Source organism: Phyllobates terribilis, unplaced genomic scaffold (genome assembly GCF_046119375.1).
Source record: "Phyllobates terribilis strain yellow unplaced genomic scaffold, ASM4611937v1 Scaffold_12__6_contigs__length_324123572, whole genome shotgun sequence".
Taxonomy (NCBI): Eukaryota; Metazoa; Chordata; class Amphibia; order Anura; family Dendrobatidae; genus Phyllobates; species Phyllobates terribilis.
In genome coordinates, this window is record NW_027362772.1 from 230,239,221 (window position 1) to 230,266,120 (window position 26,900).

General features: G+C 45.7%; 1 protein-coding gene across 2 annotated transcripts in view; it reads right to left on the minus strand.

The window, feature by feature from the left end:
* The window catches only part of LOC141172452 (espin-like), a 343,391-nt gene extending 319,115 nt beyond the window's left edge, over nucleotides 1–24,276 (minus strand). For both annotated transcript variants that reach the window (XM_073656689.1, XM_073656688.1), the window contains exon 1: nucleotides 23,717–24,276. In XM_073656689.1, coding sequence (XP_073512790.1) covers nucleotides 23,717–24,040 — 324 coding nt within the window. In that variant the 5' untranslated portion in view covers nucleotides 24,041–24,276. The remainder of the gene's footprint in view (nucleotides 1–23,716) is intronic.
* Nucleotides 24,277–26,900: the final 2,624 nt, after the last annotated feature.

Sequence of the window (26,900 nt, forward strand, 5' to 3'; positions counted from 1 at the left end):
TCCCTGTTAGGCCATTTTTGTGCAGTGCAATGATGGCTGCACGTGTTTCTTTAGAGATAACCATGGTTAACTGAAGAGAAACAATGATACCAAGAACCAGCCTCCTTTTAAAGTGTCCAATGATGTCATTCTTACTTAATCATGACTGATTGATAGCCAGCCCTGTCCTCATCAACACCCACACCTGTGTTAATGGATCAATCACTAAAACGATGTTAGCTGCTCCTTTTAAGGCAGGACTGCAATGATGTTGAAATGTGTTTTTGGGTTTAAAGTTCATTTTCTGGGCAAATATTGACTTTGCAAGTACAGTAATTGCTGTTAAGCTGATCACTCTTTGACATTCAGGAGTATATGCAAATTGCCATTACAAAAAATGAAGCAGTAAACTTTGGAAAAATTACTATTTGTCTCATTCTCAATACTTTTGGCCATGACTGTATACACAGATTACTACAACTCCCAATGTGACCACTATACAATTCTGTACATAGCGATAATACAATTGTAAAAGAACACTACAAACCTCAACACGATCCAACCACTGAACCTGGTCAAAATACTATTTTATTATTCACTATAGATAGATACTACCATTCCTAATACGATCGATATATAATTCTGGACATGTCTAGTAAACAATTCTAATATGCACTATGCATTGAACACTACAACCCTCAACATGACCCAACAATTAGACTTAATAATTATACACTTCTATCATACTCTATATGACGCGCCCAGGGGATGGGAACGACTCAGTACCCGGGCCTTTGCCTGGATTGGGGATGTCACGGTGGTCGGCTCCCGGGCACGTACCCTGGGGTCACTCTTGAAAAAGGGGATTGGAACTTGGATAGAAATAAAAATAAAGTAAATAGTTTGTGACGCCACCTGTGGTACCTGGTAAGGTTTACCAGCGCTGCTGCAGACCTCCGGGGGGTGATGGGATGGCAGCTGGGATGTTTCTGCTTCCCACAGGTGGAGCGGACCCCCGGGGCTGTGTGGAGTTTGATGGTGGGTAATGATGCTGGGGCTTGTAGTGCAGGCGGAATGGAACAGCAGGAGTAACTGACAGAGACAGGGGATTCGCTTCAATACCTTTACTGATGCGGATGTCAGGTACGGTCCAGGGTACTCAGTGGGAAGGGTGCACTTCAGGACTTCTCCCCAGTGTGCGGGTATAAGGCCTTCTGGTCCGTGTCTGCCTCTTTGTATGCTCCTGGCCAGCCTGCAACTGGGCCTAGCTTATGTGTCGTGCTGTTCCTTCACCTGTCGCTTGGTAGTGGGACCTTCTGCTGGCAACCACTATCCCTGGTCGCCGGGGCCTTCGTGGTTCCTGGTCCTGTAATGGGTCTAGCTTCAGGTCTGCCAGGGACTTGTAGTCCTCCTGGAATGCCGGTGGTCCCTACTGGGTGCAGACCCGGTGTCCGGTTTGTATCTTCGGGGTGAGCCTAGGATGCTCCTCTGCCCCTTCAACTCCTCTCTCCTCTCCTCCGTGCAATTGGCCAACTCTAGGCTCTCCACTAGCCAGACTAGCCCGCAGCTTGGGCCTAGCCTGGCTTTCAGCCACACAGACTTCAGCTTGTCTGATGCTGCAGCATCGTGTCACTCTCACTGCTTCCCACTGACTGACTTCCTGAACTCCACCCCCCAGTATATATATACCTGACAGGGCTCCATCTAGTGGACTTGGGTGGAGGTGTCTGCATGTATTGAGGCCACTGGGGAGAATCCGTCTGTGCAACACCCAGGAGTTCTGTGACAGCCTGCAACGGCAGGGCGTCACATATACGTAGAACACTACAACCCCCAACATGACCCGACCACTGGACATAATACTTATTCACTTTTATTATACAATATACATAGAACACTACAAGCCTCAACATGACCCGACCACTGGACATGACCATTATACACTTTTATTATACTCATGTGACCATGAATCTTAGCCCGACTTGTCTGTGACTTGATACCATGTAACTACTTTGGAGCAGAAGAAAGCATCCCATCGGTTGCAAGTGAGCCGTGTTCACACATAACTTGCATTGTGGTCTATGACAGCAAAGTCAACCTGCAGCCAAAGATCCTAAATGCATGGGTTATTTGTGACTGTCTTGTTGCAGTCACGTTGGGTCATGAGTCAAAACACGAACCCATTGACAATCATTAGATGTAGTGTTGAGCGAGCACTAAAATGCTCGGGTGCTCGAAGCTCGGGCCGAGCTCACCGTGATACTCGGGTGCTCGACCCGAGCAACGAGCCCAATGTTAGTCTATGGGAGACCCGAGCATTTTTGCAGCGGCACCCCCGGCAGTCTGTAGAAAGCCTAAAGAGTGCCCAAAACGACAGTGACAGTGCTCAAAAGACATGGGGGCAGCATGGGGATCGCCCGTGGAAGCATTTCTGAACCCCAGGTCACTGCTGTCAACAACGTGGTCAGAGGTATTAAGACACTTTTACGGGCTCACAATAAAATGTTCAAAAACGAAACTGAAACGGTTTTCCTGTGAAATATGTTAAGGAATTTCCTTTCCAGGGTAAAGACTTGTGTATAAGGTAAAATAAATAACCAAAAACAAAAATACTCCTCCACACCTTGGGCTATGTTCACAAGTAGGATTTTTCATGCGTTTTTGCACTTTTGTATTGCTTTCAACCGTGAGAAATGCATTCACCGGGAAATGTCATTTTAATATTTTACAACCTTATCTGGCCATGTGCTGTGTGACACATGCATACAGTGCTGAAAAGACATGGGAACAGCATGGGGAAGACCCCTGGAAGCATCTCTGACTCCCAGGACACTGCCTAAAAGTGTGCCCATCAGAAGTGATCCTTGCCGCATCAGAAGATGCAGACTTGCAACTATCCCCGTGCAAGTCCTTGTCCCAGGGCAATGTTCAATTGTACCTCCCCTATTCCTGGCAATGCAAGCGCAAATATGCAGCCAACCACCCACCCACCCGCAGGCTGCAATACCATACTGCTAGCTTTCACTTGAAATGGGGCCTTTTAGTTTGGAGGAGGCCGAAGCTGGCCACAACCTCATGGCTGCTTTGGCAGCGAGGTATCCATACTCAGTCCCCAGCCGCCCGGCGGCCGGGTGTCCACGCTCGGTCCCAAGCCGCCAGGGGGCGGACGGGTGTCCATACTCGGTCCCCAGCCGCCCCTATTTCTCCTGTCACCTTCCCACACACTTTTCTTAGCCTGGCCTGCTTTAGGGCAGCATTGGACGAGCCCACCACAGAACCAGACTCCTCCGGTGGGCCCTGGCTTCCCCATCAGGGGAGTTGAGAGTGCCAAGGTGAGGAGCATGATGATGATGATAGAAGTTAGCATCTGCTTTGTTTTCTTTTAATGCAAGTGTAAGTGTGCAGCCTGCCACCCACCCACACCCAGGCTGCAATGCCATACTGCTAGCTTGCACTTGAAATGGGGCTTTTTAGTTGGGAGTAGGCCGAAGCTGGCCACTACCTCATGGCTGCTTCGGCGGCTTGGTATCCATACTCAGTCCCCAGCCGCCCGGTGGCCGGGTGTCCACACTCGGTCCCCAGCCGCCCCGCGGCCGGGTGTCCACACACGGTCCCCAGCCGTCTGGGGGCGGCCGGGTGTCCATAAATGGTCCCCAACCTCCCCTATTTCTCCTGTCTCCGTCTCACACACTTTTCTTAGCCTGGCCTGCTTTAGGGCAGCATTGGACGTGCCCACCAGAGAACCAGACTCCTCCGGTGGGCCCTGGCTTCTCCATCAGGGGAGTTGAGAGTGCCAAGGTGAGGAGCATGATGATGATGATAGAAGTTAGCATCTGCTTTATTTTCTTTTAATGCAAGCGTAAGTGTGCAGCCTGCCACCCACCCACCCACCCACAGGCTGCAATTCCCTACTGCTAGCTTGCACTTGAAATGGGGCCTTTTAGTTTGGAGTAGGCCGAAGCTGGCCACTACCTCATGGCTGCTTCGGCGGCCTGGTATCCATACTCAGTCCCCAGCCGCCCGGCGGCCGGGTGTCCATAAACGGTCCCCAGCCGCCCCTATTTCTCCTGTCACCTTCCCACACACTTTTCTTAGCCTGGCCTGCTTTAGGGCAGCATTGGACGAGCCCACCAGAGAACCAGACTCCTCCAGTGGGCCCTGGATTCTCCATCAGGGGAGTTGAGAGTGCCAAGGTGAGGAGCATGATGATGATGATAGAAGTTAGCATCTGCTTTGTTTTCTTTTAATGCAAGTGTAAGTGTGAAGCCTGCCACCCACCCACCCCCAGGCTGCAATGCCATAATGCTAGCTTGCACTTGAAATGGGGCTTTTTAGTTTGGAGTAGGCCGAAGCTGGCCACTACCTCACGGCTGCTTCGGCGGCTTGGTATCCATACTCAGTCCCCAGCCGCCCGGCGGCCGGGTGTCCATACTCGGTCCCCAGCCGCTCCGCGGCCGGATGTCCACACACGGTCCCCAGCGGTCTGGGGGCGGCCGGGTGTCCATAAACGGTCCCCAGCAGCCCCTATTTCTCCTGTCACCTTCCCACACACTTTTCTTAGCCTGGCCTGCTTTAGGGCAGCATTGGACGAGCCCACCAGAGAACCAGACTCCTCCGGTGGGCCCTGGCTTCTCCATCAGGGGAGTTGAGAGTGCCAAGGTGAGGAGCATGATGATGATGATAGAAGTTAGCATCTGCTTTGTTTTCTTGGAATGCAAGCGCATGTATGTAGTAGCGGCTATGCCTGAGGTGGTCAGCGTTTTGGCGCATATCCTACCTCCTCCGAGGATTGCTGGATGTTTTACTGCTACTATCCCAGTTCTATGACTCCCGTTAAAACAAAGCTTCAGGTGATAAATGATGGATGAGGTAGTGGCAAAGGAGAAAGAGCAGGAGGAACAGGGACCATTCACATCAATATCAGGCCAGTCAACCACACATGTCTTGTAGGATATATTTCTGTACCAAAAGGAGCGGTTTATATGGCATACAGTGAGTGCAATGCCTACCAAAAATTTAGAGGCACTCCAATGCCCCTTGGAAGTGACATGGCGGTCAGAGGGCCTTAACTAAACCATTTTTTCCATTTATAGCAACTGGGTCTCCTGTGCACTGTTGGCCTAAGCAGTGAATGGAAGGCTTTCCAAATATTATAAGGAACTGCAATGCCCCTTGAAACAGACGTGGATTACAGTGTACTAAAAACCTTCTACCCATTATTGGAGAGTGGGTCTCCCTTAGTGTTCGCCTATGCATTGAAAAGCAAAAGCTGACTAAAATTAGGAGGAAATGCAATGCCCGTTGGAAGAGTCATGGAGGTCGCAGCAGCTTAACAAGACGGTTTTAATGCCCCTTGGAAAAGTGGTGGAGGTCACAGTAGCTTAACAAGATGGTTTGAATGCCCCTTGGAAAAGTGGTGGAGGTCACAGTAGCTTAACAAGATTGTTTTAATGCCCCTTGGAAAAGAGGTAGAGGTCACAGTAGCTTAACAAGACGGTTTTAATGCCCCTTGGAAAAGAGGTAGAGGTCACAGTAGCTTAACAAGACGGTTTGAATGACCCTTGGAAAAGTGGTGGAGGTCGCAGTAGCTTAACAAGACGGTTTTAATGCCCCTTACAAGAGCCATTCAGTACAGCATCTTAAAAACATTATTCCCATTATTGGGGAGTGGGTCTCCCATAGTCTTTGCTTATGCCTTCCAAGCAAAAGCTGCCAAAAATTAGAACGGAGGAAATTGCAATGCCCCTTACAAGAGCCATGCAGTACAGCATATTACAAACATTATCCCCATTATTGGGGAGTGGGTCTCCCGTAGTCTTTGCTTATGCCTTCCAAGCAAAAGCTGCCAAAAACTAGGATGGAGGAACTTGCAATGCCCCTTACAAGAGCCATGCAGTACAGCATATTACAAACATTATTCCCATTATTGGGGAGTGGGTCTCCCATAGTCTTTGCTTATGCCTTCCAAGCAAAAGCTGCCAAAAATTAGGACGGAGGAAATTGCAATGCCCCTTACAAGAGCCATGCAGTACAGCATATTACAAACATTATCCCCATTATTGGGGAGTGGGTCTCCCGTAGTCTTTGCTTATGCCTTCCAAGCAAAAGCTGCCAAAAATTAGGATGGAGGAACTTGCAATGCCCCTTACAAGAGCCATGCAGTACAGCATATTACAAACATTATTCCCATTATTGGGGAGTGGGTCTCCCATAGTCTTTGCTTATGCCTTCCAAGCAAAAGCTGCCAAAAATTAGGAGGAAATGCAATGCCCGTTCAATGCCCGTTCGAAGAGCCGTGGAGGTTAGAGTTAATTAAAAACAACATTTCAATTCCCCTTGGAAGAGCTGTGGAGTTCAGAGAGGTTTAACAAGACGCTTTTAATGCTCCTCGGAAGAGACGTGGAGGTCCCAGTAGCTTAACAAGACGGTTTTAATGCCCCTCGGAAGAGACGTGGAGGTCGCAGTAGCTTAACAAGACGGTTTTAATGCCCCTTGGAAAAGTGGTGGAGGTCACAGTAGCTTAACAACACAGTTTGAATGCCCCTTGGAAAAGTGGTGGAGGTCACAGTAGCTTAACAAGATTGTTTTAATGCCCCTCGGAAGAGAAGTGGAGGTCGCAGTAGCTTAACAAGACGGTTTTAATGCCCCTTGGAAAAGTGGTGGCGGTCACAGTAGCTTAACAAGACGGTTTGAATGCCCCTTGGAAAAGTGGTGGAGGTCGCAGTAGCTTAACAAGACGGTTTTAATGCCCCTTACAAGAGCCATACAGTACAGCATCTTAAAAACATTATTCCCATTATTGGGGAGTGGGTCTCCCATAGTCTTTGCTTATGCCTTCCAAGCAAAAGCTGCCAAAAATTAGGAGGAAATGCAATGCCCGTTAGAAGAGTCGAGGAGGTTAGAGTTAATTAAAAACAACATTTCAATGCCCCTTGGAAGAGCTGTGGAGTTCAGAGTGGTTTAACAAGACACTTTTAATGCCCCTCGGAAGAGACGTAGAGGTCCCAGTAGCTTAACAAGACGGTTTTAATGCCCCTCGGAAGAGACGTGGAGGTCGCAGTAGCTTAACAAGACGGTTTTAATGCCTCTTGGAAAAGTGGTGGAGGTTACAATAGCTTAACATGACGGTTTTAATGCCCCTTGGAAGAGACGTGGAGGTCCCAGTAGCTTAACAAGACGGTTTTAATGCCCCTCAGAAGAGAAGTGGAGGTTGCAGTAGCTTAACAAGACGGTTTTAATGCCCCTTGGAAAAGTGGTGGAGGTCGCAGTAGCTTAACAAGACGGTTTTAATGCCCCTTACAAGAGCCATACAGTACAGCATCTTAAAAATATTATTCCCATTATTGGGGAGTGGGTCTCCCACAGTCTTTGCTTATGCCTTCCAAGCAAAAGCTGACAAAAATAAGGTGGTGGTGGAGGCTGAGGATAAGGAGAAGAACATAAAACAGCCGAAATGAGGAAGCGTATACCCATGTGTGGGTGTGAAGCGGTGCATGTGAATACAGCTCCTGAAATAACACAGTGGATTTGACTTTATGTTACTCTGCTGTCATTTGGTGGTGATGAGAAGTCTGGCCCAATCCAGCCCTTGTTAATTTTGATTAGGGTCAGCTTGTCAGCATTGTCAGTTGACAGGCGAGTGCGCTTATCAGTTATAATTCCCCCAGGGGCACTAAAAACACGCTCCGATAACACGCTAGCGGCAGGGCAGGCCAGGACCTCCAAGGCGTACAAAGCGAGTTCATTCCAAGTGTCTAGCTTGGATACCCAATAATTAAAAGGCACAGAGGAATCACGGAGGACGCTGGTACGGTCGGCAAGGTACTCCCTCACCATCTTTTGAAACTTTCCACTCCTTGTGAGAATACCCCGCGCCTCAGGGTCTGTCCGAAGGGAGGGTCTGAGAAAACTGTCCCAGAACGTTGACAGTATTCCCCAGCCTCTGCTGGATTGGAGTTGCGTCTCTCTCGCATGTACGCCTTGGTTGGGCAACGAACTGTGACCTCTGCCGCTAGCATGTTCAGATGGGAATTTTTTTAACAGTTCTGCAGCAAGGGCCTTCTGGTACTGCCCCATTTTCGTAGACCTCTCCACCTCAGGAATAAGAGAGTGAAAGTTCTCCTTGTAGCGGGGGTCTAAAAGTGTCACCAACCAGTAAAGACTGTCACCCAACATTTTGACAACGCGAGGGTCACGGTTAAGGCAGCATAACATAAAGTCAGCCTTGCGTGCCAGACTGGTAATGGTGAAGACTTCAGTGTCCTCACCAAGATGACGACTGACCACGCCATCCTCCTCCTCCTCCCCTCTGTCCTCAGGCCACCCACGCTGAACCGACGGTATGACAGTTGTACAGATACTACCGTCTACAGCGCATGATACAAGCTCCTGTTCTTCCTCCTCCTCCTCCTCTCCATCATTGTCCCCCAATGGACGTTGGGATGAGTTGAGGCTGGGCTGTGTGTAATCGACCGCTACGGCTTCTTGATCCATCTCATCATACTCTGGCAGCAATGCCTCCTCTTTAATTCTCTGCAGAGAGCGTTGCAAAAGACAGACAAATGGAATGCTGATGCTAATGATGGCGTCATCGCCACTCATCATCTTGGTGGACTCCTCAAAGTTTGTCAAGATGGTACATATGTCAGACATCCAGGTCCACTCCTGAGGTCTTATGTGTGGAGTCTGACCTGAATATTGACGGCCTTGATGCAGCCGGTACTCCACAACTGCTCTCTTCTGCTCACAAATCCTTTGCAACATGTGGAGGGTAGAGTTCCAACGTGTGGGGACATCACACACCAGTTGGTGTGACGGAAGCTGCAAACGCTGTTGCAACATAGCAAGGGCGGCGGAAGCTGTAGCCGACTTGCGAAAATGAGCTGACAGGCGGAGTACTTTGACAAGCAGATCTGGCAACTCGGGGTACGATTTAAGAAACCGCTGAACCACGAGGTTAAGCACATGAGCCAGGCATGGTACGTGTGTGATCTCGCCTCGCCTCAGAGCCGCCACCAAGTTACGGCCATTATCACACACGACCATGCCTGGATGTAGGTTCAGCGGTCTCAGCCACAGATCTGCCTGCTCTTTCACAGCTGTCCACAACTCACAAGCAGTGTGAGGTTTCTCACCTAAGCTTATGAGTTTCAGCACAGCCTGTTGCCGCTTGGCAGAGGCAGTACTGCAGTGCTTCCAGCTTGTAACTGATGTGGTGATATCTGAGATGGAGGCTGAACATGAGGAGGAGGAGGAGGAGGAGGAGGATGATGCGCAGGAGCTGTACACTGTGGGGGCAACTCTGACTGACATAGGGCCCGCAATCCTCGGTGTGGGGAGAATGTGTTCTGTCCCAAGGTCCGACTGGGTCCCGGCTTCCACTATGTTTACCCAGTGTGCCGTCAGGGAGATGTACCGTCCCTGGCCACAAGCACTTGTCCACGTGTCCGTTGTCAGGTGGACTCTCCCAGTAACTGCGTTGTTGAGGGCACGGCAGATGTTTTGGGACACGTGCTTGTGTAGTGCAGGGATGGCACACTGGGCAAAATAGTGTCGGCTGGGGACTGAGTGCCGAGGGACAGCCACCCCCATAAGGTTGCGGAAGAATTCCGTCTCCACCAGCCTAAAAGGCAGCATTTCCAACGTAAGCAGTCGTGAAATGTGCGAATTTAGGACTGTGGCCTGTGAGGCGTCGGCTGCGAATTTCCGCTTTCGTTCAAAGGTCTGGGATATGGACAACTGAACGCTGCGGTGGGACGTGGACGTGGACGTTGATGCTGTTTCTTGAGAAACTGCCATAACAAGTGAAGACTGAGAGGAGGGGTTATCTTTGTGTGGCACCCCAGGGGTCTGGTTTCCACAGTAATAGCAATATTACGTCTGAGAGCAGGTGGGAGGTCTCCTGGCCAGGAATCCTATGCATGCCACACCTCCTGCCCAGTCCTGGGAGGGGAAGAACTTCCCCTATATAAGACTGGGGCTGAGGCAGGGTTAGAGAGAAAGAGGAGAAGAAGAGTCCCAGACAGAGACATAGTCTGGTCTGGAGAGGAGCAGCTATAGGAAAGAAAGATCAGGAGCTCAGTGGGAGCAGTGCTAAAAGGAGTCAGGGGCTGGAAGCTGTAGAGCTCGCCCTGATTGAAGAGTTCTCACCGGACCCGGAGTCCGAGGCTGTGGGGACTAATCCTTACCCAGCAGCAGAAACCGACCGGCAGGGGATTTCAGGTCCTCTGGCCAAGAAACCCGAAGGCACGGTCACACGCAAGGGACCAGCACCGCCGTCGTGGAGCGGAAGCTACCAGAAGGCCCCGAGTCACCGGCCATACGGGTGAGCACCACACGGTACACTCAGGGACGTGGGCTACTTTTACCCGCCTCTAGCAAGGTAGCCAGAAGAGTACAATTAGTTGGGGAGGCCTACAACTCCGCCTGGCCAGGGGAGATCCCATCTGCTCACGGACTGACCAGGCCCCGATTGCTAGCCAGTACTCCGGGAGGGTCTACCTTTGTCATCAGTAAAGACCCTGAACTACACCGCACCGTCTCTGAGTGGTTCCTGCTAACTGCATGCTATTCTGCTACCCCCTTCAAACACGTCGGCTGCCCTGAGGCCATACCCCTCCCGTTGGGGGTTATACCATCTACGCTGCACAATCGTACCACCGGCCTCAGCGGTCTGCCCTGCAGCGGCGGCCTCATAGCCGCATTCAACGGGTGGCGTAGTCGAACACCGTACCATCTTCTGCTAAACTCTGCCACTCAGCTTGACTCCCTGGGCACGGACCGAGTCACCGCCACGAGACTACTACCCCTATCAGATCCGGCTCCGGGTAGGCTCCCGCGTGCGCAACGCTGCGCGACTCAGGCCCAGGGGCGCGTCATTTGCATGCAGTATGGACAGGGGATTGCCTTGCACACACAACAGGGGGTTCTATTGCACGCACAACAGCGGAAGAAGCAGTGGTGACACCCGCTGACACTGGTCGTGGACCCTGGGGTTAACCCCACAAAGTCGGGTGCTTTGCTGCCATGTGCTTGATCATGCTGGTGGTGGTCAGGCTGGTAGTTTTGTCACCCCTGCTGATGCTGGCATGGCAGGTGGTACAAATGGCCTTTTTGGGGTTATCAGCAGAGTCTTTAAAAAAAATTCCAGACTCTGGAAGACCTACAGGTTGTACTGGCAATGTCCCTAGTGTTGGTGTTACGGGGAACTGTTGCCTGCCTTCTGTGTGCGGCCACCACCCTGCTTCTTCCTGCCTGTTGGGGTACTCTGCCTCCCTCACCCTGTGTGCTGCTGGCCTCGCTCTGCATGTCCTCCTGCCACGTTGGGTCAGTTACTAGATCATCCACCACCTCCTCCTCTTCCACTTGCGCACCACGATCCTCCTCCTCAATTCCTGGCAATTGTGTCTCGTCATCGTCCACCTCTTGTGACAAATTGCCAGCGTCGACTTCCTGTGGCCGTGGCTGTTCAAATATTTGGGCATCGCTATATGGGATCTCCTCTTCCACCACTTCAAGCGGAGCAGGCGAGGGGCACAAATCTGGAAATGGACCAGTGAACAGCTCTTCAGAGTGTCCAAGTATGGGATCAGTTGCTGTCTGACGACACTCAGCATGGTGGGAGGAAGGAGCATCAGGGTGAGGAGGAGTATGCGGTCGAGACTCACGGCTACTAAGATTTGACCGTGTGGAAGACAGACCGGAGGTGGTGGTGCCCAGGTAACTGGAAGTATTATCTACTATTCAATTAATAACCTGTTCACACTGATCAGTTCGCAATACTGGTGTTGTTCTTTTCCCTAGTAATTCGGTCAAGAAGTGGGAGCGAGAAGATGTGGATGTTGGTTGTGGCACATTTTCACCTTGGCCACTGCCCCGTCCTCTGCACGCACCATCATTTGGGGTTTCAAATCATTTGGGGTTTCAAATCATTTGGGGTTTTTGCCCTCCTCTGGATCAACTTTAGCAATTACAGAACTAACAGGTCGAACTTGATGGACGCAAGTCTTTATTCGGCTTTACAAACTATGTTACTATGTTACTATGTTACCAGAACGTCAAGTTCTACATCCCTTGCCACTCGCCTTGCCCATTGTAAAGGAAGTAAAATAGCTTACACTCGCACTATCAATGGAAAAAGGGTAATAAAAAGTAGATTAGAAGCGTGGAAGAGGAAAACCACAGTTCTATTTCTCTGGCCTACACCCGACTCTTTTAAACAATCTGAACAATCAAGGAGAAACTATTACTGTTTTTTTACGGAAAAAATACCAAAAGCTGAATAATAGAGATTTTTTACCGTGGAATGGCAAAACCACAGTTATTGTTTACTGGGGTATGTATACCAGACAATTTTAAATAGCTATATTTGCGGCTGAACAGTGAGCGACACACTCAAACTGTTTTTTTTTTGGTAAAAATGGCCCAAAAGTGGATAATATAGAGGTTTGAATTGTGGAACTGCAAAACCACACTTCTATTTCTCTAGCCTACACCAGACTATTTTCAACAAATATATTTGTGTCTAAACAATCAGGGAGACACTATTACATTTTTTTTTTTACGGCAAAAAATGACAAAAAGCAGGTTAATAGAGATTTTTTACCGTGGAACGGCAAAACCACAGTTCTAATTTACTGGTGTATACCAGACTCTTTTAAACAGATATATTGGTGTTTGAACAATCAGGGACACTATTACTGTTTTTCTTTGCGGAAAAAATACTAAAAGCTGGATAATAGAGATTTTTTACCGTGGGACGGCAAAATCGCAGTTATAATTTACTGGTGTATACCAGACTCTTTTAAACAGATATATTTGTGTCTGAACAATCAGGAGACACTATTACTGTTTTTCTTTACGGCATAAAATGCCAAAAGCAGGATAATACAGAGATTTGACCCGTGGAACTGCAAAACCAAAGTTCTATTTCTCGGGCCTACACCAGACTATTTTCAACAGATATATTTGTGTCTGAACAATCAGGAGACACTATTACTGTTTTTCTTTACGGCAAAAAATGACAAAAGCAGGATAATAGAGATTTTTCACAGTGGAACGGCAAAACCATAGTTATAATTTACTGGTGTATAGCAGACTCTTTTAAATAGATATATTTGCGGCTGAACAGTGAGCGACACACTCAAACTGTTTTTTTTAGGTAAAAATGGCCCAAAAGTGGATAATACAGAGGTTTGAACCGTGGAACTGCAAAACCACACTTCTATTTCTCTGGCCTACACCAGACTCTTTTAAAAAAATATATTTGTGTCTGAACTGTCACAGACACACTTTTTTTTGGGGGGGGGGTATTTGTACAGTGTGAAGGAGGAAAAAAAAAGAGGATTTAGATGAAAAAAAAAGGATTTTTCCTGGCCCCCGAGACCTGGAGCTAAGTCCAGTAATTTCAGCAACAGGAGCACACAGGACTGTAATGCAGCGTTTGTTGGTATAACCACTGCGTCTCCTATACAGCCTGCCTGCCTGATATCTGGGATGGATATTAGTCCTGAGAAGGACTATTTGTTTGATCTGGCAGCCTTTACAGACCCTACACTAACTATTTCGCAGTATATATCTCTCCCTAAATCAGCAGTGCTGTCCCTAAACTGTCTGATCCCAGCCGTCTGTGTCCAAGATGGCGGCGCCCGGTTTTAAATACTCGAGGTGATGCTGTGCGGCCAGCCAATCAATGTAATGCCCACAACCAACATGGCTGCGGCATTACAGTGACTGGCTGGCAATCCCTGCATGTTCATTGGCTCTGTAAAGAGCGCTAAACATGCAGGGCGGAGACCCGAGCTCCCGCCCGAGTAACCCGGAAATGCACGGTGCTCGCTGAACATCCCGAGTAGCGTGATGCTCGGGCGAGTACCGAGCAGTGCCGAGCATGTTCGCTCAACACTAATTAGATGTGATGTCACAATAAATATTTTGATCTTCCTTTCGCACTACACAAGCATGATACTATATGCAGCCCTAGTGTTCATGGTGATGGAATAGGCAGCACATATTTGGGCAGTACGGACATCTTTAACCTGCAGTAACTTACATCACACTCTCTGCTAGAATTACAGCAGCCTCTGACCAGGTGCAGTAACATGACGCCGGCCGCTCTGTGTTAATATCACTACCATTCAGGTAGATTACTATAACAAGCCAGTGTACGGGCCATGTATACGAGTCACCAAATCCATCTCTTCTAGGCCCTTTTACACTTGACCTTTATTGACCTGTACTTTCCCTTTAAAATGTTAGAGATGAAGGATATCCTGGTTTAGAAGGGCCAACTAATTCTGCAACATCTCAGTACAGAACCAATCATCGACAAGAGACCATAGACTTGTTTTTGTAGATGATGCCATTCCATTAAAGGCTTAATCTCCTCATTATAAATGGTTAAAATAGTGTTAAAATTGCTAAATCCTTGTAAAAACAAGCAACTTTGCATTTCACATCTTATTAAAAAGCTTCTTGGTTCTCCAGAGCAGAGGGATTTTTAATTTTATAATTTACTGCTCTTTGCCCAGATTACCATCCATCTCTTCAGTCTGTGGTTGGTCGCCTAAACAAGGAGCGCAGCACTCACAAGCTCTTTTATATAGAGCTTGTAAGCACTGCTCTGAAACCAGCGCCAGTGCTCCTGCGCTCCTCCGACACTGCAGAGGTTAAGCTGCCTTTGCATGCAGCATTGGGGAGCGCATTGTTTATTTAGCGGCGCAACAATGCCGCTGGTCATAGCTGTCAATCAATTCGGACCATATTCTCAATTAGGAGCACAGCTCTCCCCAGCCTCCCTGTTTGACGAGGGAGCAGTATGCTCCTGATTAAGAAGTTTAATTTGGCATGAAAAAGAGTCTGCTCACATTACATACAGTATTTGTCTGAGGATCAGCATGGCACAGAAGCCGAATATGCCCTTATGTCTCCATGCACTAGGAGTATTCCAAAAAAGTGTCCTTATGGCATATGAGTGGACTGGTAATTATTCATCGCCATGCCTTTTTTTTCACTTTAGAGGAAAGTGTATTCTGCTACGCTTTCCTATACAGAGGGATACAGTTATCAGACATATATCAGTCTTCTAGGATTTGGTCAGTTCTATACAGAAGGAAATAGAAAACTTTATAAATCACAATAATTGCAAATATCAGCTGACGTGTGGGAGAAAGGAAATTGTTGTCGCAAGAGATAAAACCTATATAAGGTTCATTGGTCTCATGGATGTTTTGCTCTCACAAATTGCAGAACGTCCTACATCTTCAAGACGTTTTTATCTTAAATAAATAAAAAAATGCGGAAAATCCAGAGAATATTACAGTACCAGCAAAGTGGAAAAGATTTTACCAAATCTCATGTACGTGAGATTAACAGAATAGTGTGGAATCTGCACGGAAATTGCCCTATGATGCAAATTATAAATCATCTGCTACCAATTTACGCAGAAGATTTCACCCTTTACAATACAAACCCATCATTCCCCTGACAAAGTAACAGAGAGATTATGACCTCAGGCCAAAAACCATAACATTGTGACATCATTATTATGTTCCAACAACAATAAACACATGCAACGTTGTTTTGCTTCTTCTCAAGCTTTATATTCCTTTTATAACTACAAGTGCTTCTCACTAAATTAGAATATCATCAAAAAGTTGATTTATTTGAGTTCTTCAATATAAAAAGTGAAACTCATATATTATATAGAGTCATTACAAACAGAGTGATCTATTTCAAGTGTTTATTTCTGTTAATGTTGATGATTATGGCTTACACCCAATGAAAACACAAAAGTCATTATCTCAGTAAATTAGAATACTTTATAACAACAGCTTGAAAACTGTTTTTAATATCTAAAATGTTGTCCTACTGAAATGTATGTTCAGTAAATGCACTCAGTACTTGATCGGGGCTCCTTTTGCATCAATTACTGCATCAATGCGGCGTGGCATGGAGGCGATCAGCCTGTGGCCCTGCTGAGGGGTTATGGAAGCCCAGGTTGCTTTGATAGCAGCCTTCAGCTCGTCTGCATTGTTGTGTCTGGTGTCTCTCATCTTCCCCTTGAAATACCCCATAGAGAATCTGTGGGGTTAAGGTCAGGGTAGTTTGCTGCCAATCAAGCACAGTGATACTGTTGTTTGTAAACCAGGTATTGGTACTGTTGGCAGTGTGGACAGGTGCCAAGTCCTGCTGGAGAATGACATTTCCATCTCCAAAAAGCTTGTCGGCAGAGGGAATCATGAAGTGCTCTAAAATGTCCTGGTAGACGGCTGCGCTGACTTTGGTCTTGATAAAACACAGTGGACCTGCACCAGCAGATGACATGGCTCCCCAAACCATCACTGATTGTGGAAACTTCACACTAGACCTCCAGCAGCTTGGATTGTGGCCTCTCCACTCTTCCTCCAGACTCTGGGACCTTGATTTCCAAATGAAATGCAAAATTTACTTTCATCTGAAAACAACACCTTGGACCACTGAGCAACAGTCCAGATCTTTTTCTCCTTGGCCCAGGTAAGACGCTTCTGGCGTTGTCTATTGGTCATGAGTGGCTTGACACAAAGAATGAGACACTTGTAGCCCATGTCCTGGATACCTCTGTGTGTGGTGGCTCTTGAAGCAATGACTCCAGCAGCAGTCCACTCCTTGTGAATCTTCCCCAAATTTCTGAATGGCCTTTTCTTAACAATCCTTTCAAGGCTGCGGTTATCCCGGTTGCTTGTGAACCTTTTTCTACTACACTTTTTCCTTCCACTCAACTTTCCATTAATATGCTTGGATACAGCACTCTGTGAACAGCCAGCTTCTTTAGCAATGACCTTTTGTTGCTTACCCTCCTTGTGGAGTGTGTCAGTGACTGCCTTCTGGACATCTGTCAAGTCAGCAGTCTTCCCCATGATTGTGGAGCCTACTGAAACAGACTAAGAGACCTTTTTAAACGCTTAGGAAGCCTTTGCATGTGTTTTTTGTCAATTATTCTAATTTACTGAGATAATGACTTTTGTGTTTTCATTGGCGGTAAGCCATAATCATCAACATTAGAAGAAATAAACACTTGAAACAGATCACTCTGTGTGTAATGACTCAATATAATATGAGTTTCACTTTTTGTATTGAAGAACTGAAATAAATTAACTTTTTTATGATATTCTAATTTAGTGAGAAGCGCTTGTATATACAAACTGTTTCAATTCTTCACTGTATCAATAACTCATGCTTAAAAGGTCAGAATCAACACCTGGGCATATAACAGAGCTCACTAAGCTTTGGAGGTCCAAGGCGATCTGGGTAACCATACTCTGGAAGGAATCATAGCCCAATTGAACTCTGCTGCAAAAGGCCAATAAATACCTGGATCAGTCTCCACATAACACATGTGAATAAGATTTCTTACAAGCCCTAAATTTAAGCTCTTGGGCCCCAATTATAAATCTGCAATAGGGCCCAGCCTAATATGTCTCATTTATAACATTGGCGTATACTTGTGTGGCAGGGAGGCATTTGGGCCGAGAGTGAAGTGACCACTGCTTCTTCACCTCCTATGGCTTTCCCTGTAGTCAAAAGTGTCAGAGGTTTCAATAGTAGAGGCACAAACTGATTTGAACCAAAGGCTCAAAGTTCTCATCTTGACTAGAAAAATGGTTGTGTTTTCAGCTGTTTTTTTTTTTGCTAAAGTCCAAAAGGGCTATGAAAAATTCTAAATGCTTTCAACTGGTGGATTCCACAATTTTCATTTATTCTACAAGATGAGTGACCTCCATACACTTTTATTCTTAGTTTCTTCTTGAGTGTTTTGGTAATCTTGTACTCACCAGAGACCTCCAACCTTCTGAAATAGTCAGAGTTCTCGTCTGTCTTTCTAGGAATCCCTGCTACAAACTTATGACCCTGTTGGCTGACTTTACAGAGACTGAGCTAGAGAACAAGCCCGCTACCAAAAACTTCTCTTGAATAAAGATATCTGGAGAGAAGAGCTCCCAGGGAGAAAAGAACTTAATTTACAGGACTATTAAGCTAAAAAAATAATTACAAAACATTGACTAATGATATCCCACTATTTGACAGTCTGCAGAAATGTCACCATATTTCTAAATCAAGAAGTCTGATCTGTTCAATTTTTTTGGTTAACAACTGATTTTAGTCAAGAGGTAAGGCTCAAAGTATTTGTTCAGGTTTAGCAATAAGGTCTGCAGCCACTCTATGTGACTGCAGACTTGTGAGTCCTCACAGTGTGCACAGTGCATGTTGTTAGGATTCTCCAGTGCCAGAGGCAAGACCAGGCAGTCATGTGAACACAAGTATGCGTTATGCACACTTCCGGCCACAGTATGACAAGACATGCTTGTATTGAGCGAGGCCGCGCACATCTAGTTGGAATGTACCCAGGAGTATGCATATCGCATACTTGAGGTCACATAACTTTCCACTCCCAGTGCTGGTACCGGAGAATCCTGACAGCGTGCACTGTTTGCGCTATGAGGATTGACAAGTCTGTAGTCACATAGAGTAACTGCAGACTTTTGTGCCAATCCTAGACAATCCCTTTAATGGTCTTTGTATCCTGTTGCAGACAGGTTGGAGGGGTCGGGCTCCTGCTGTAGACAGTAGTATTACAGCCAGACACAGGAGGGAGAAAACAGAAACTTTCCTGGGACACACAGAGAACATAACTCTATTAATTCCTCAAATTTAATTATAATATGAAACAAAATATGATCAAAGGAATGGCGGAAATTAAGAGAGGAATTGCTCAGATGCTTTTTTTGTTTTACTACTTGCATCACTGTTACTTAACAAATATATCTAAAGCAATTATCTTCAGATATAATTTTAAGTGTGACAATACGCACAAGTGAAAAGTCAGAGGGATTTTAAGTTATGTCATAGATACTCATGAGATGATGATGACACTGGTAAAGTCTATGTTCTTTGATACCAGTGATGGAATTTAAATGGAACCTGGCAGCAGATTCATGCTGCCTGAACTACGGGCAGCATGAATCAGAGTCCGGCTCCATCATTTCAAGCATGTCAAGCAGTTTTACTCCGAAATGCTGTGGTGTTTCAGAGAAAACATGCAATTAACATTGAAAGGCCTGTCCATGGCAGCTTCGCCCTTGCCCCGTTCCCCATGAGAAAGGTTACTCCCTATATATGAAAATAATTTTTGGTGAGTTCTAAAAATAATTAAAATCCTCAATTTATTACAAAATAATTTAAAAGATCATACAGGTTGGAAATACATCTCAACGCGTTTCTGGCAAAAAGCCCTTATTCACTGAGACTGAGTCATATAAATAGGACACGGTGAGGCTGCTTTTTTGTTTATTTACCTCCTATATATGTTGTAAGATGGCCGTCGGACAGGTCCTTGAGGGGAGATATGTATCATCGAGGTTGGCAGCCTCAGTGATGTAAGCCCCGAAAAGCAGGCTCCAGCCCATACAGTGCTGAGAAAGTTAATAGGGCATGTCAGGGCCAGATTCACTCTCTTTCAGTGTATGTGCTACTGTTGAATTGCCAGGTCCTGTCCTGTGTCTGTCCCTGTTTCAGCCAACCTGGGGGCTGAGTACCCAGGCTTGAACCCTGAACCTGTTTGTACCTTTGTCAGTTCTTGTCTGAATTGGGACCTATCCCTGAACCTGTTTGTACCTATGTCAGTTCTTGTCTGAATTGGGACCTATCCCTGAACCTGTTTGTACCTATGTCAGTTCTTGTCTGTATTGGGACCTATCTCTGAACCTGTTTTTTATCTGTCTCTGCATCTTTCCCTTCATCTCTTTTGTCTGAAACCTGCAGTGTCTAAACCTCTAACTATCTCTAAAACCGGCAGTATCTGAACGAGTGCCTATCTCGAATCTGTCGTCGCTGTGCAACATTAATGTTTAGTGAGTACACTTGTTTCTTTATTGTAAGACCCTGTGTGAACTCGTTCCAGTCTGTCTTATCATTGTATGCGTCCTGTGTAAACATGACCCTGTCTACTCCTTTTGAACAGATTCCTGTCTTGCTTGTCCACATCGGCGGTTCCCTGCCTGTTCCTGTCAGCGGTTCCCTGCCTGTCCATGTCTGCATTTCCCTGCCTGTCCGTCCAGTCTGAACTGGTTCCTACCCGTGTCTGTATAGCAGCCGCGTCTGCCTGTACCTGCCTGTATATCAGTTGGACCCACCCGCACCTGCCAGTGCTTATCTGTATACTAGCTGGACCTGCAGGTACCTACATACCTCGTTGAGGGTCAGCAGCCGTGTGTCCGAGGTCTGCCCTAGTGTAGGACCTGGTTCCACCCCTCCCGGGCTCTCCTTGGATCGTGGCACCATCAGTTCCCGTGCATCCAAGGTCAGTCTGGGAGTGGCACTTAGTCACGCCCCTCCAGGTTCTCCTCGGTCTGTGGCACAGTGGGACCACGATCCACGCTCGTGCTAAACAGTCTGAGCGCGAGCGTAACAACCTGTTTTGACATGTCAACCGAAATTCTATACATGCTATACATGCAGAACTATATACACCATATTTAACATCAAATATCCTTTATTGGTTACAAATCTAGAGTGTACTTGATAAAAACATTTTAAAATAGTCATGATTATTTTTTGAAAATATTCCAAGAAAGATAAGACAAAATGTAAAAGCATCAAGGATAGATAATGGGAATGTGCATAAATCCAATAATAATGCAACCCCTCCAAAATAATATTAAATCAATGATAAATCAAAGATGTATTAAAAAATGTCATCCAAGTGATCTACATATTAGTTCAAAATTATCTGCCTGCAATTAATAAGGAAATAATATCATCAGGCATCACCTAATGACGACTGACATGTCCCCCACTACAGGTATAAATAAGAATAAGTAGATATATTTAGGAAATAGAGTATAATGTTTAAATTAAGGTGGAAGAGCAGGTGAGAGATTATTATACCACTATGAGGTAGTGACGTATAGAAATTAAATAGTAGTAATAGCATATAAGCAGATTAAATAGCTTATAGTTAGTATAAAAGTGCATATAAACATAATAAATGTCATTATGCAATATAATGGCACATGTTGCAGTACCTTTGCGCCCGGACACGCGTTTCGCTGTGGCTTCTCTGTACACAAAAAAGGGTTTTAATGCAGATTTTGAATTAAAGCCTAGGCTCTTAAAGAGGTTGTCTAAATGTGTCTAGCAGACATAAGTTGCCATAAAGGCATCCCATGTCCAAATGCTCTATTTACGGGATGCAGACATCCCACCATGGCGCTCACCACTTGAGGTTCCCATTTTATGCCTTAGTAATACACATGCTAAACTATGAAAAAAATGAATGTGTGCCTAACTGATAGCAACCCGTAAGAAGGATTTACTAAAGTCTCATTCAAAGAAAAAAAAAAGTCTCATTCAGTTCAATGTTACCATTTATCATTGCAGTGTGAAGAACCTCAGTGAAAAACAGCTGCCTAATCTCAAAGTGTGAAAACAGCCTCAAAGGGGTTGTCGAGGTTTGGCAAGAAAGTGTGCAGTCACTCTATGTGTCTGCAGACTTGTCAATCCTCACAGTGTGCACAGTGCACGCTGTCAGGATTCTCCAGTGCCGGTACCAGTAGCATGGAATCATGTGACCACAAGTATGCAATATACATACTCCTGGCCACATTCCCACTAGTCGTGTGTGGCCAAGCACGTCTAGTTGGAATGTGGCCGGAAGTAAGCATGTCACATGACAGCCACCTCCTGGTGCCAGCATCAGAGAATCCTGACAGCACACGATATGCAAGATGTGAGGATTCATAAGTCTGTTGTCACATAGAGTGACTGCTCACTTTCCTGCCAAACCTGGACATCTCTTGTAAAACTACCTGTCACCAGGTCAAAAATGGCTAGGTGTGCTCTTATTTTAATCCCGCTGTTGCCCTAAGTAATCTGTTTGTTTGTTTTTATGATAAAAGACCATAAAGATATAGATGAGTCTGTATCTGTAGAACCATATGGCAGATTTAAAAATGAAAAAGTTATTACTCAGGGGAGCAGCAGGAATAAAATGAAAGCAAAAAATGGTCACTTGTGCGCAGTTGACAAGTTCCCTCACTAATAATGATTGACGTCTGATAGATGCCAAAAAGACCACAAAGCCTCACTAAGTGTAAGGCTGGGGTCACACGACGGTATGTCCTCCGTCTAATAAAAACTGTCAAATTATACTCATCAGACTCTTATTAGAGTTTGACCAGAGTGGGATCCGTTTTTCCCGAATGTGGAGAATAAAAAAAAAATTCTTCATCTTCTCCACTCTGTCAATCCATGAAAATCGGATAGTGCTTGGATGTCATCCAAGTGAGGTCCGATTATTTCACGGATCCATACACTTGAATGGCACAGTGAGATCCGATCGGAGATGAATTGTAAAAAATTGGACATGTGCACGGCCTCATTGAATAACATTGGTCCGAGTGCGACTCGATGTTTTGAGGGATCGCACTAGGAGCGAAACTACGGTCGTCTGCACAGAGCTCTAACTGTTTGTTTTCATGTTCGGCGAAGCTCCATTCACTTAAATGCCAATCACATACAGGCAATGTGCAATACTGTGGTTCAACTTAAAATACCTTCAGGTGTTTTTCAACTGCTTTCATACCTATTGCAAAATTATATGTAGGGGCGGACATATCATTGATGCGACCTGTGTAGCCGCCCAGGTGGTAAGGGGGCCCATTTCCACCTCCAAGCAGGTGTAATTTTGCATTATGATGAGTTATTGAACTTTAAAGGGCCCATGTATTGTTCTTGCACAGGGGCCTCTTCTGTCTGTGTCTGCCAGTAATTATATGTATCCTCAACTAGAACTGTATCACTGCCACCAATACTTCCTACACATAAGCAGCAGGGATCTTAGGGTGAGGGCTCGCCTGACTTGGAGCTAAATCCGCAGAGGATGAAGTTGTCCCTTGCAGTCTATATATAGTTCTCCCTCTACCGATCCCAGGTGTGTCACACTCACACTGTTGGCACCCGATGAGAGAATCCAATGTATTATTGAGGAGCTTAACCCTGAGCCTGCCAAGAGTTACTGTAACTATTGTTCCACAAAGTAAACAGATCCAGACCAAGTAAACAGTGAACATGGCCTTGCATATCAAAGGGTCGCCTTAGAAAGATAGATAGGTAGACAGATAGATAGATGATAGATAGATAAGAGATAGATGATAGATAGATAGATAGATGATAGATAGATACAAAAAAAATGGAAGCAACGCTCCAAAAACAGTGCACAATTATAGGACTTTAATGGCACATGTGGCAATATTTCAATTCATGGTGTGAACCTTTCTCTGGGTAGATAGACAGATAGATACAGTAGTCCATCTAAAGATCTGAAAACAAGTATATCTAGTTTCAAAGCAAGAATCCAATATTCCAAGACAAATTTGCTGTTCAGGAACCAAGGAGAACTTGAAGAATAGCATTTATGAGAGATAGAATGTTGCTCATCACAGAAGGATCTGTCCTGCAGAATGACTATCCACAGCTATGGATGTATTGTCACCACTATCCTTAGAATTTTGCAGTACAGATCTGCAGCATGTGTCTATCAGGACATGCTGAGGATTGTAGTCTTCACACCAGGTGATGCAGAACACTGGTAACAAAATATAAACATACAGCAAAAAAAAGCAAAACAATAAATGTAACAAACATAGTATGTAAATACAGGTGTAAAGTATGTGTCCATGCCTGGTGTGTGAACATCACCTACCTCAAAGTCACATCCACCCTGTGTCAGCAACCACTGGAGGCAGGACAGGTTGCCTGTAGCTGCTGCATCATGCGCTGGAGTAGCCCCATTCCTCGCCCTGCAGTTCCCTTCCAATTGCGCCTCATCCACTAAATAGCGCAAACATCCAACTTTCCCTCCACGAGCTGCATGGTGAACAATAGAAGCCTCCATGGGGTCCTTCAAATCCGACTGCAACTTGCCTTCTGCATGGAGAGTCCTCAAAGTCTCCAGATCCCCCTGCCTAGCAGCCTGTAGGACCCTCTCCAGAGTCATTGTGTTCTGCAGGTCACTAGCAGACCCCATGTGCCCTTTTATAGATCACTTACCCATGGGCAACTTCCAAAAGGGGTAGAAGAAAGGGCCACATTTGGGGGGGGGGGGATCTACACCAAGCTGGGATAACCTAATTGGACAATCTTCTTCCACAAATATGTTTTATCTTCTGGAAACCCAAATTGTATCCTCAGTATTGACTGCCTGGGTCTTCCACAAGCCAGGAACTTGGAAGCTGCACATTTGCAGCAAGCTATGGAGACTTACAGCGTTAAGAAGTCTTTTCCAAGTTTTCATAGACATGGAGTAGAGATCAGAGTTGGTTTCTCAAGAGGAAGTAGCTGGATGGTGACTGCAGTTTTTGGCACATGGCCCCCAAGTGAACCTGTACAGGGTGGGATTCCACAGTGACCTCTTCTGCTGATGTTGTTGGAAGGCTGGAGCTGGACATTCATCCCTCTGTGCCTCTCTGCTGCCTCTCCTGTGACAACTCCTCCTCCTTCCTTTCCCTGTCTACACAGCAGCAGACTGCCTAAATGAGTTTAGCCATTGTAATCCGTCCCTTCATCCTTCAGCATTCTTGATCCACCTGCTGTTCACTTACAGCTAAAAGGAAAGATAACATCAATAATTTTAGAGCTGCTCGTGGATCCTGAACACAAATGTTATAAATTGTGAAAAATAACTTCATAAAGTTATTGTAGAAAGGTGTCAATGTTTGTTCTTCTTATGGCTAGCACACCTCTCAAGTGTTCTTATAGAAATATGGTCCCTCTTTTGGTCCCAAATCCCACTGCTCTCATAACATTACTTAAATGGGTTGTCTAGGCTTGGGGAGCAAGTCTGAAGTCACGAATGCTCACAGCGATCAGTGTGCGAGCTGTGAGGATTCTACAACGACAGGAGCGGACAGTCATGTGACTGCAAGTATGTTATTTTCATACTTCCGGCTACCTTCCGACTAGACGTGACACTTGTGAGGCGGTGCACGTCTACACTGTGTGCTGAATTATTAGGCAAATGAGTATTTTGATCACATGATAATTTTTATACATGTTGTCCTACTCCAAGCTGCATAGGCTTGAGAGCCAACTACCAATTAAGTAAATCTGGTGATGTGCATCTCTGTAATGAGGAGGGGTGTTGACTAATGACATAAACACCCTATATAAGGTGTGCTTAATTATTAGGCAACTTCCTTTCCTTTGGCAAAATGGGTCAGAAGAGAGATTTGATGGGCTCTGAAAAGTCCAAAATTGTGAGATGTCTTGCTGAGGGATGCAGCAGTCTTGAAATTTCCAAACTTTTGAAGCGTGATCACCGAACAATCAATCGTTTCATGGCAAATAGCCAATAGGGTCGCAAGAAGCGCGTTGGCCATAAAGGCGCAAAATAACTGCCCATGAATTGAGGAAAATCAAGCGTGAAGCTGCCAAGATGCCATTCGCCACCGGTTTTGCCATATTTCAGAGCTGCAACGTTACTGGAGCATCAAAAAGGGGTGCGATACTCAGGGACATGGCCAAGGTAAGAGAGGCTGAAAAACGACCACCTTTGAACAAGAAACATAAGATAAAACGTCAAGAATGGGCTAAGAAATATCTTAAGACTGATTTTTCAAAGGTTTTATGAACTGATGAAATGAGCGTGACTCTTGATGGGCCAAATGGATGGGCCAGAGGCTGGATCAGTAAAGGGCAGAGAGCTCCACTCCGACTCAGACGCCAGCAAGGTGGAGGTGGGGTACTGGTATGGGCTGGTATCTTAAGACTGATTTTTCAAAGGTTTTATGAACTGATGAAATGAGCGTGACTCTTGATGGGCCAAATGGATGGGCCAGAGGCTGGATCAGTAAAGGGCAGAGAGCTCCACTCCGACTCAGACGCCAGCAAGGTGGAGGTGGGGTACTGGTATGGGCTGGTATCATCAAAGATAATCAAAGATAAACTTGTGGGACCTTTTCGGGTTGAGGATGGAGTGAAGCTCAACTCCCAGACCTACTGCCAGTTTCTGGAAGACAACTTCTTCAAGCAGTGGTACAGGAAGAAGTCAGTATCATTCAAGAAAAACATGATTTTCATGCAGGACAATGCTCCATCACATGCATCCAACTACTCCACAGCGTGGCTGGCCAGTAAAGGTCTAAAAGAAGAAAAAATAATGACATGGCCCCTCTTGTTCACCTGGTCTGAACCCCACAGAGAACCTGTGGTCCATCATAAAATGTGAGATCTACAGGGAGGGAAAACAGTACACCTCTCGGAACAGTGTCTGGGAGGCTGTGGTGGCTGCTGCACGCAATGTTGATCGAAAACAGATCAAGCAACTGACAGAATCTATGGATGGAAGGCTGCTGAGTGTCATCATAAAGAAAGGTGGCTATAGTGATCACTAATTTTTTGGTTTTTGTTTTTGCATGTCAGAAATGTTTATTTCTAAATTTTGTGCACTGATATTGGTTTACCTGTTGAAAATAAACAAGTGAGATGGGATTATATTTGCTTTTGATTAAGTTGCCTAATAATTCTGCACAGTAGTAGTTACCTGCACAAAAAGATATCCTCCTAAGATAGCCAAATCAAAAAAAAAAAAACACTCCAACTTCCAAAAATATTAAGCTTGGATATTTATCAGTCTTTTCAGTTGATTGAGAACATAGTTGTTAATCAATAATAAAAATAATCCTCTAAAATACAACTTGCCTAATAATTCTGCACACAGTGTAGTCAGCATGTGACCTCATGTATGCAAATCCCAGCGACAGTTCCAGAGAATCCTCACAGAGCGCACAATGCACACTGTGAGGATTCACAAGTCACATAAAATGACTGAAGACTTGCACTTAAAGCCTGGACAACCCCTTTAATCTTTAAAATGATCAAACGACACT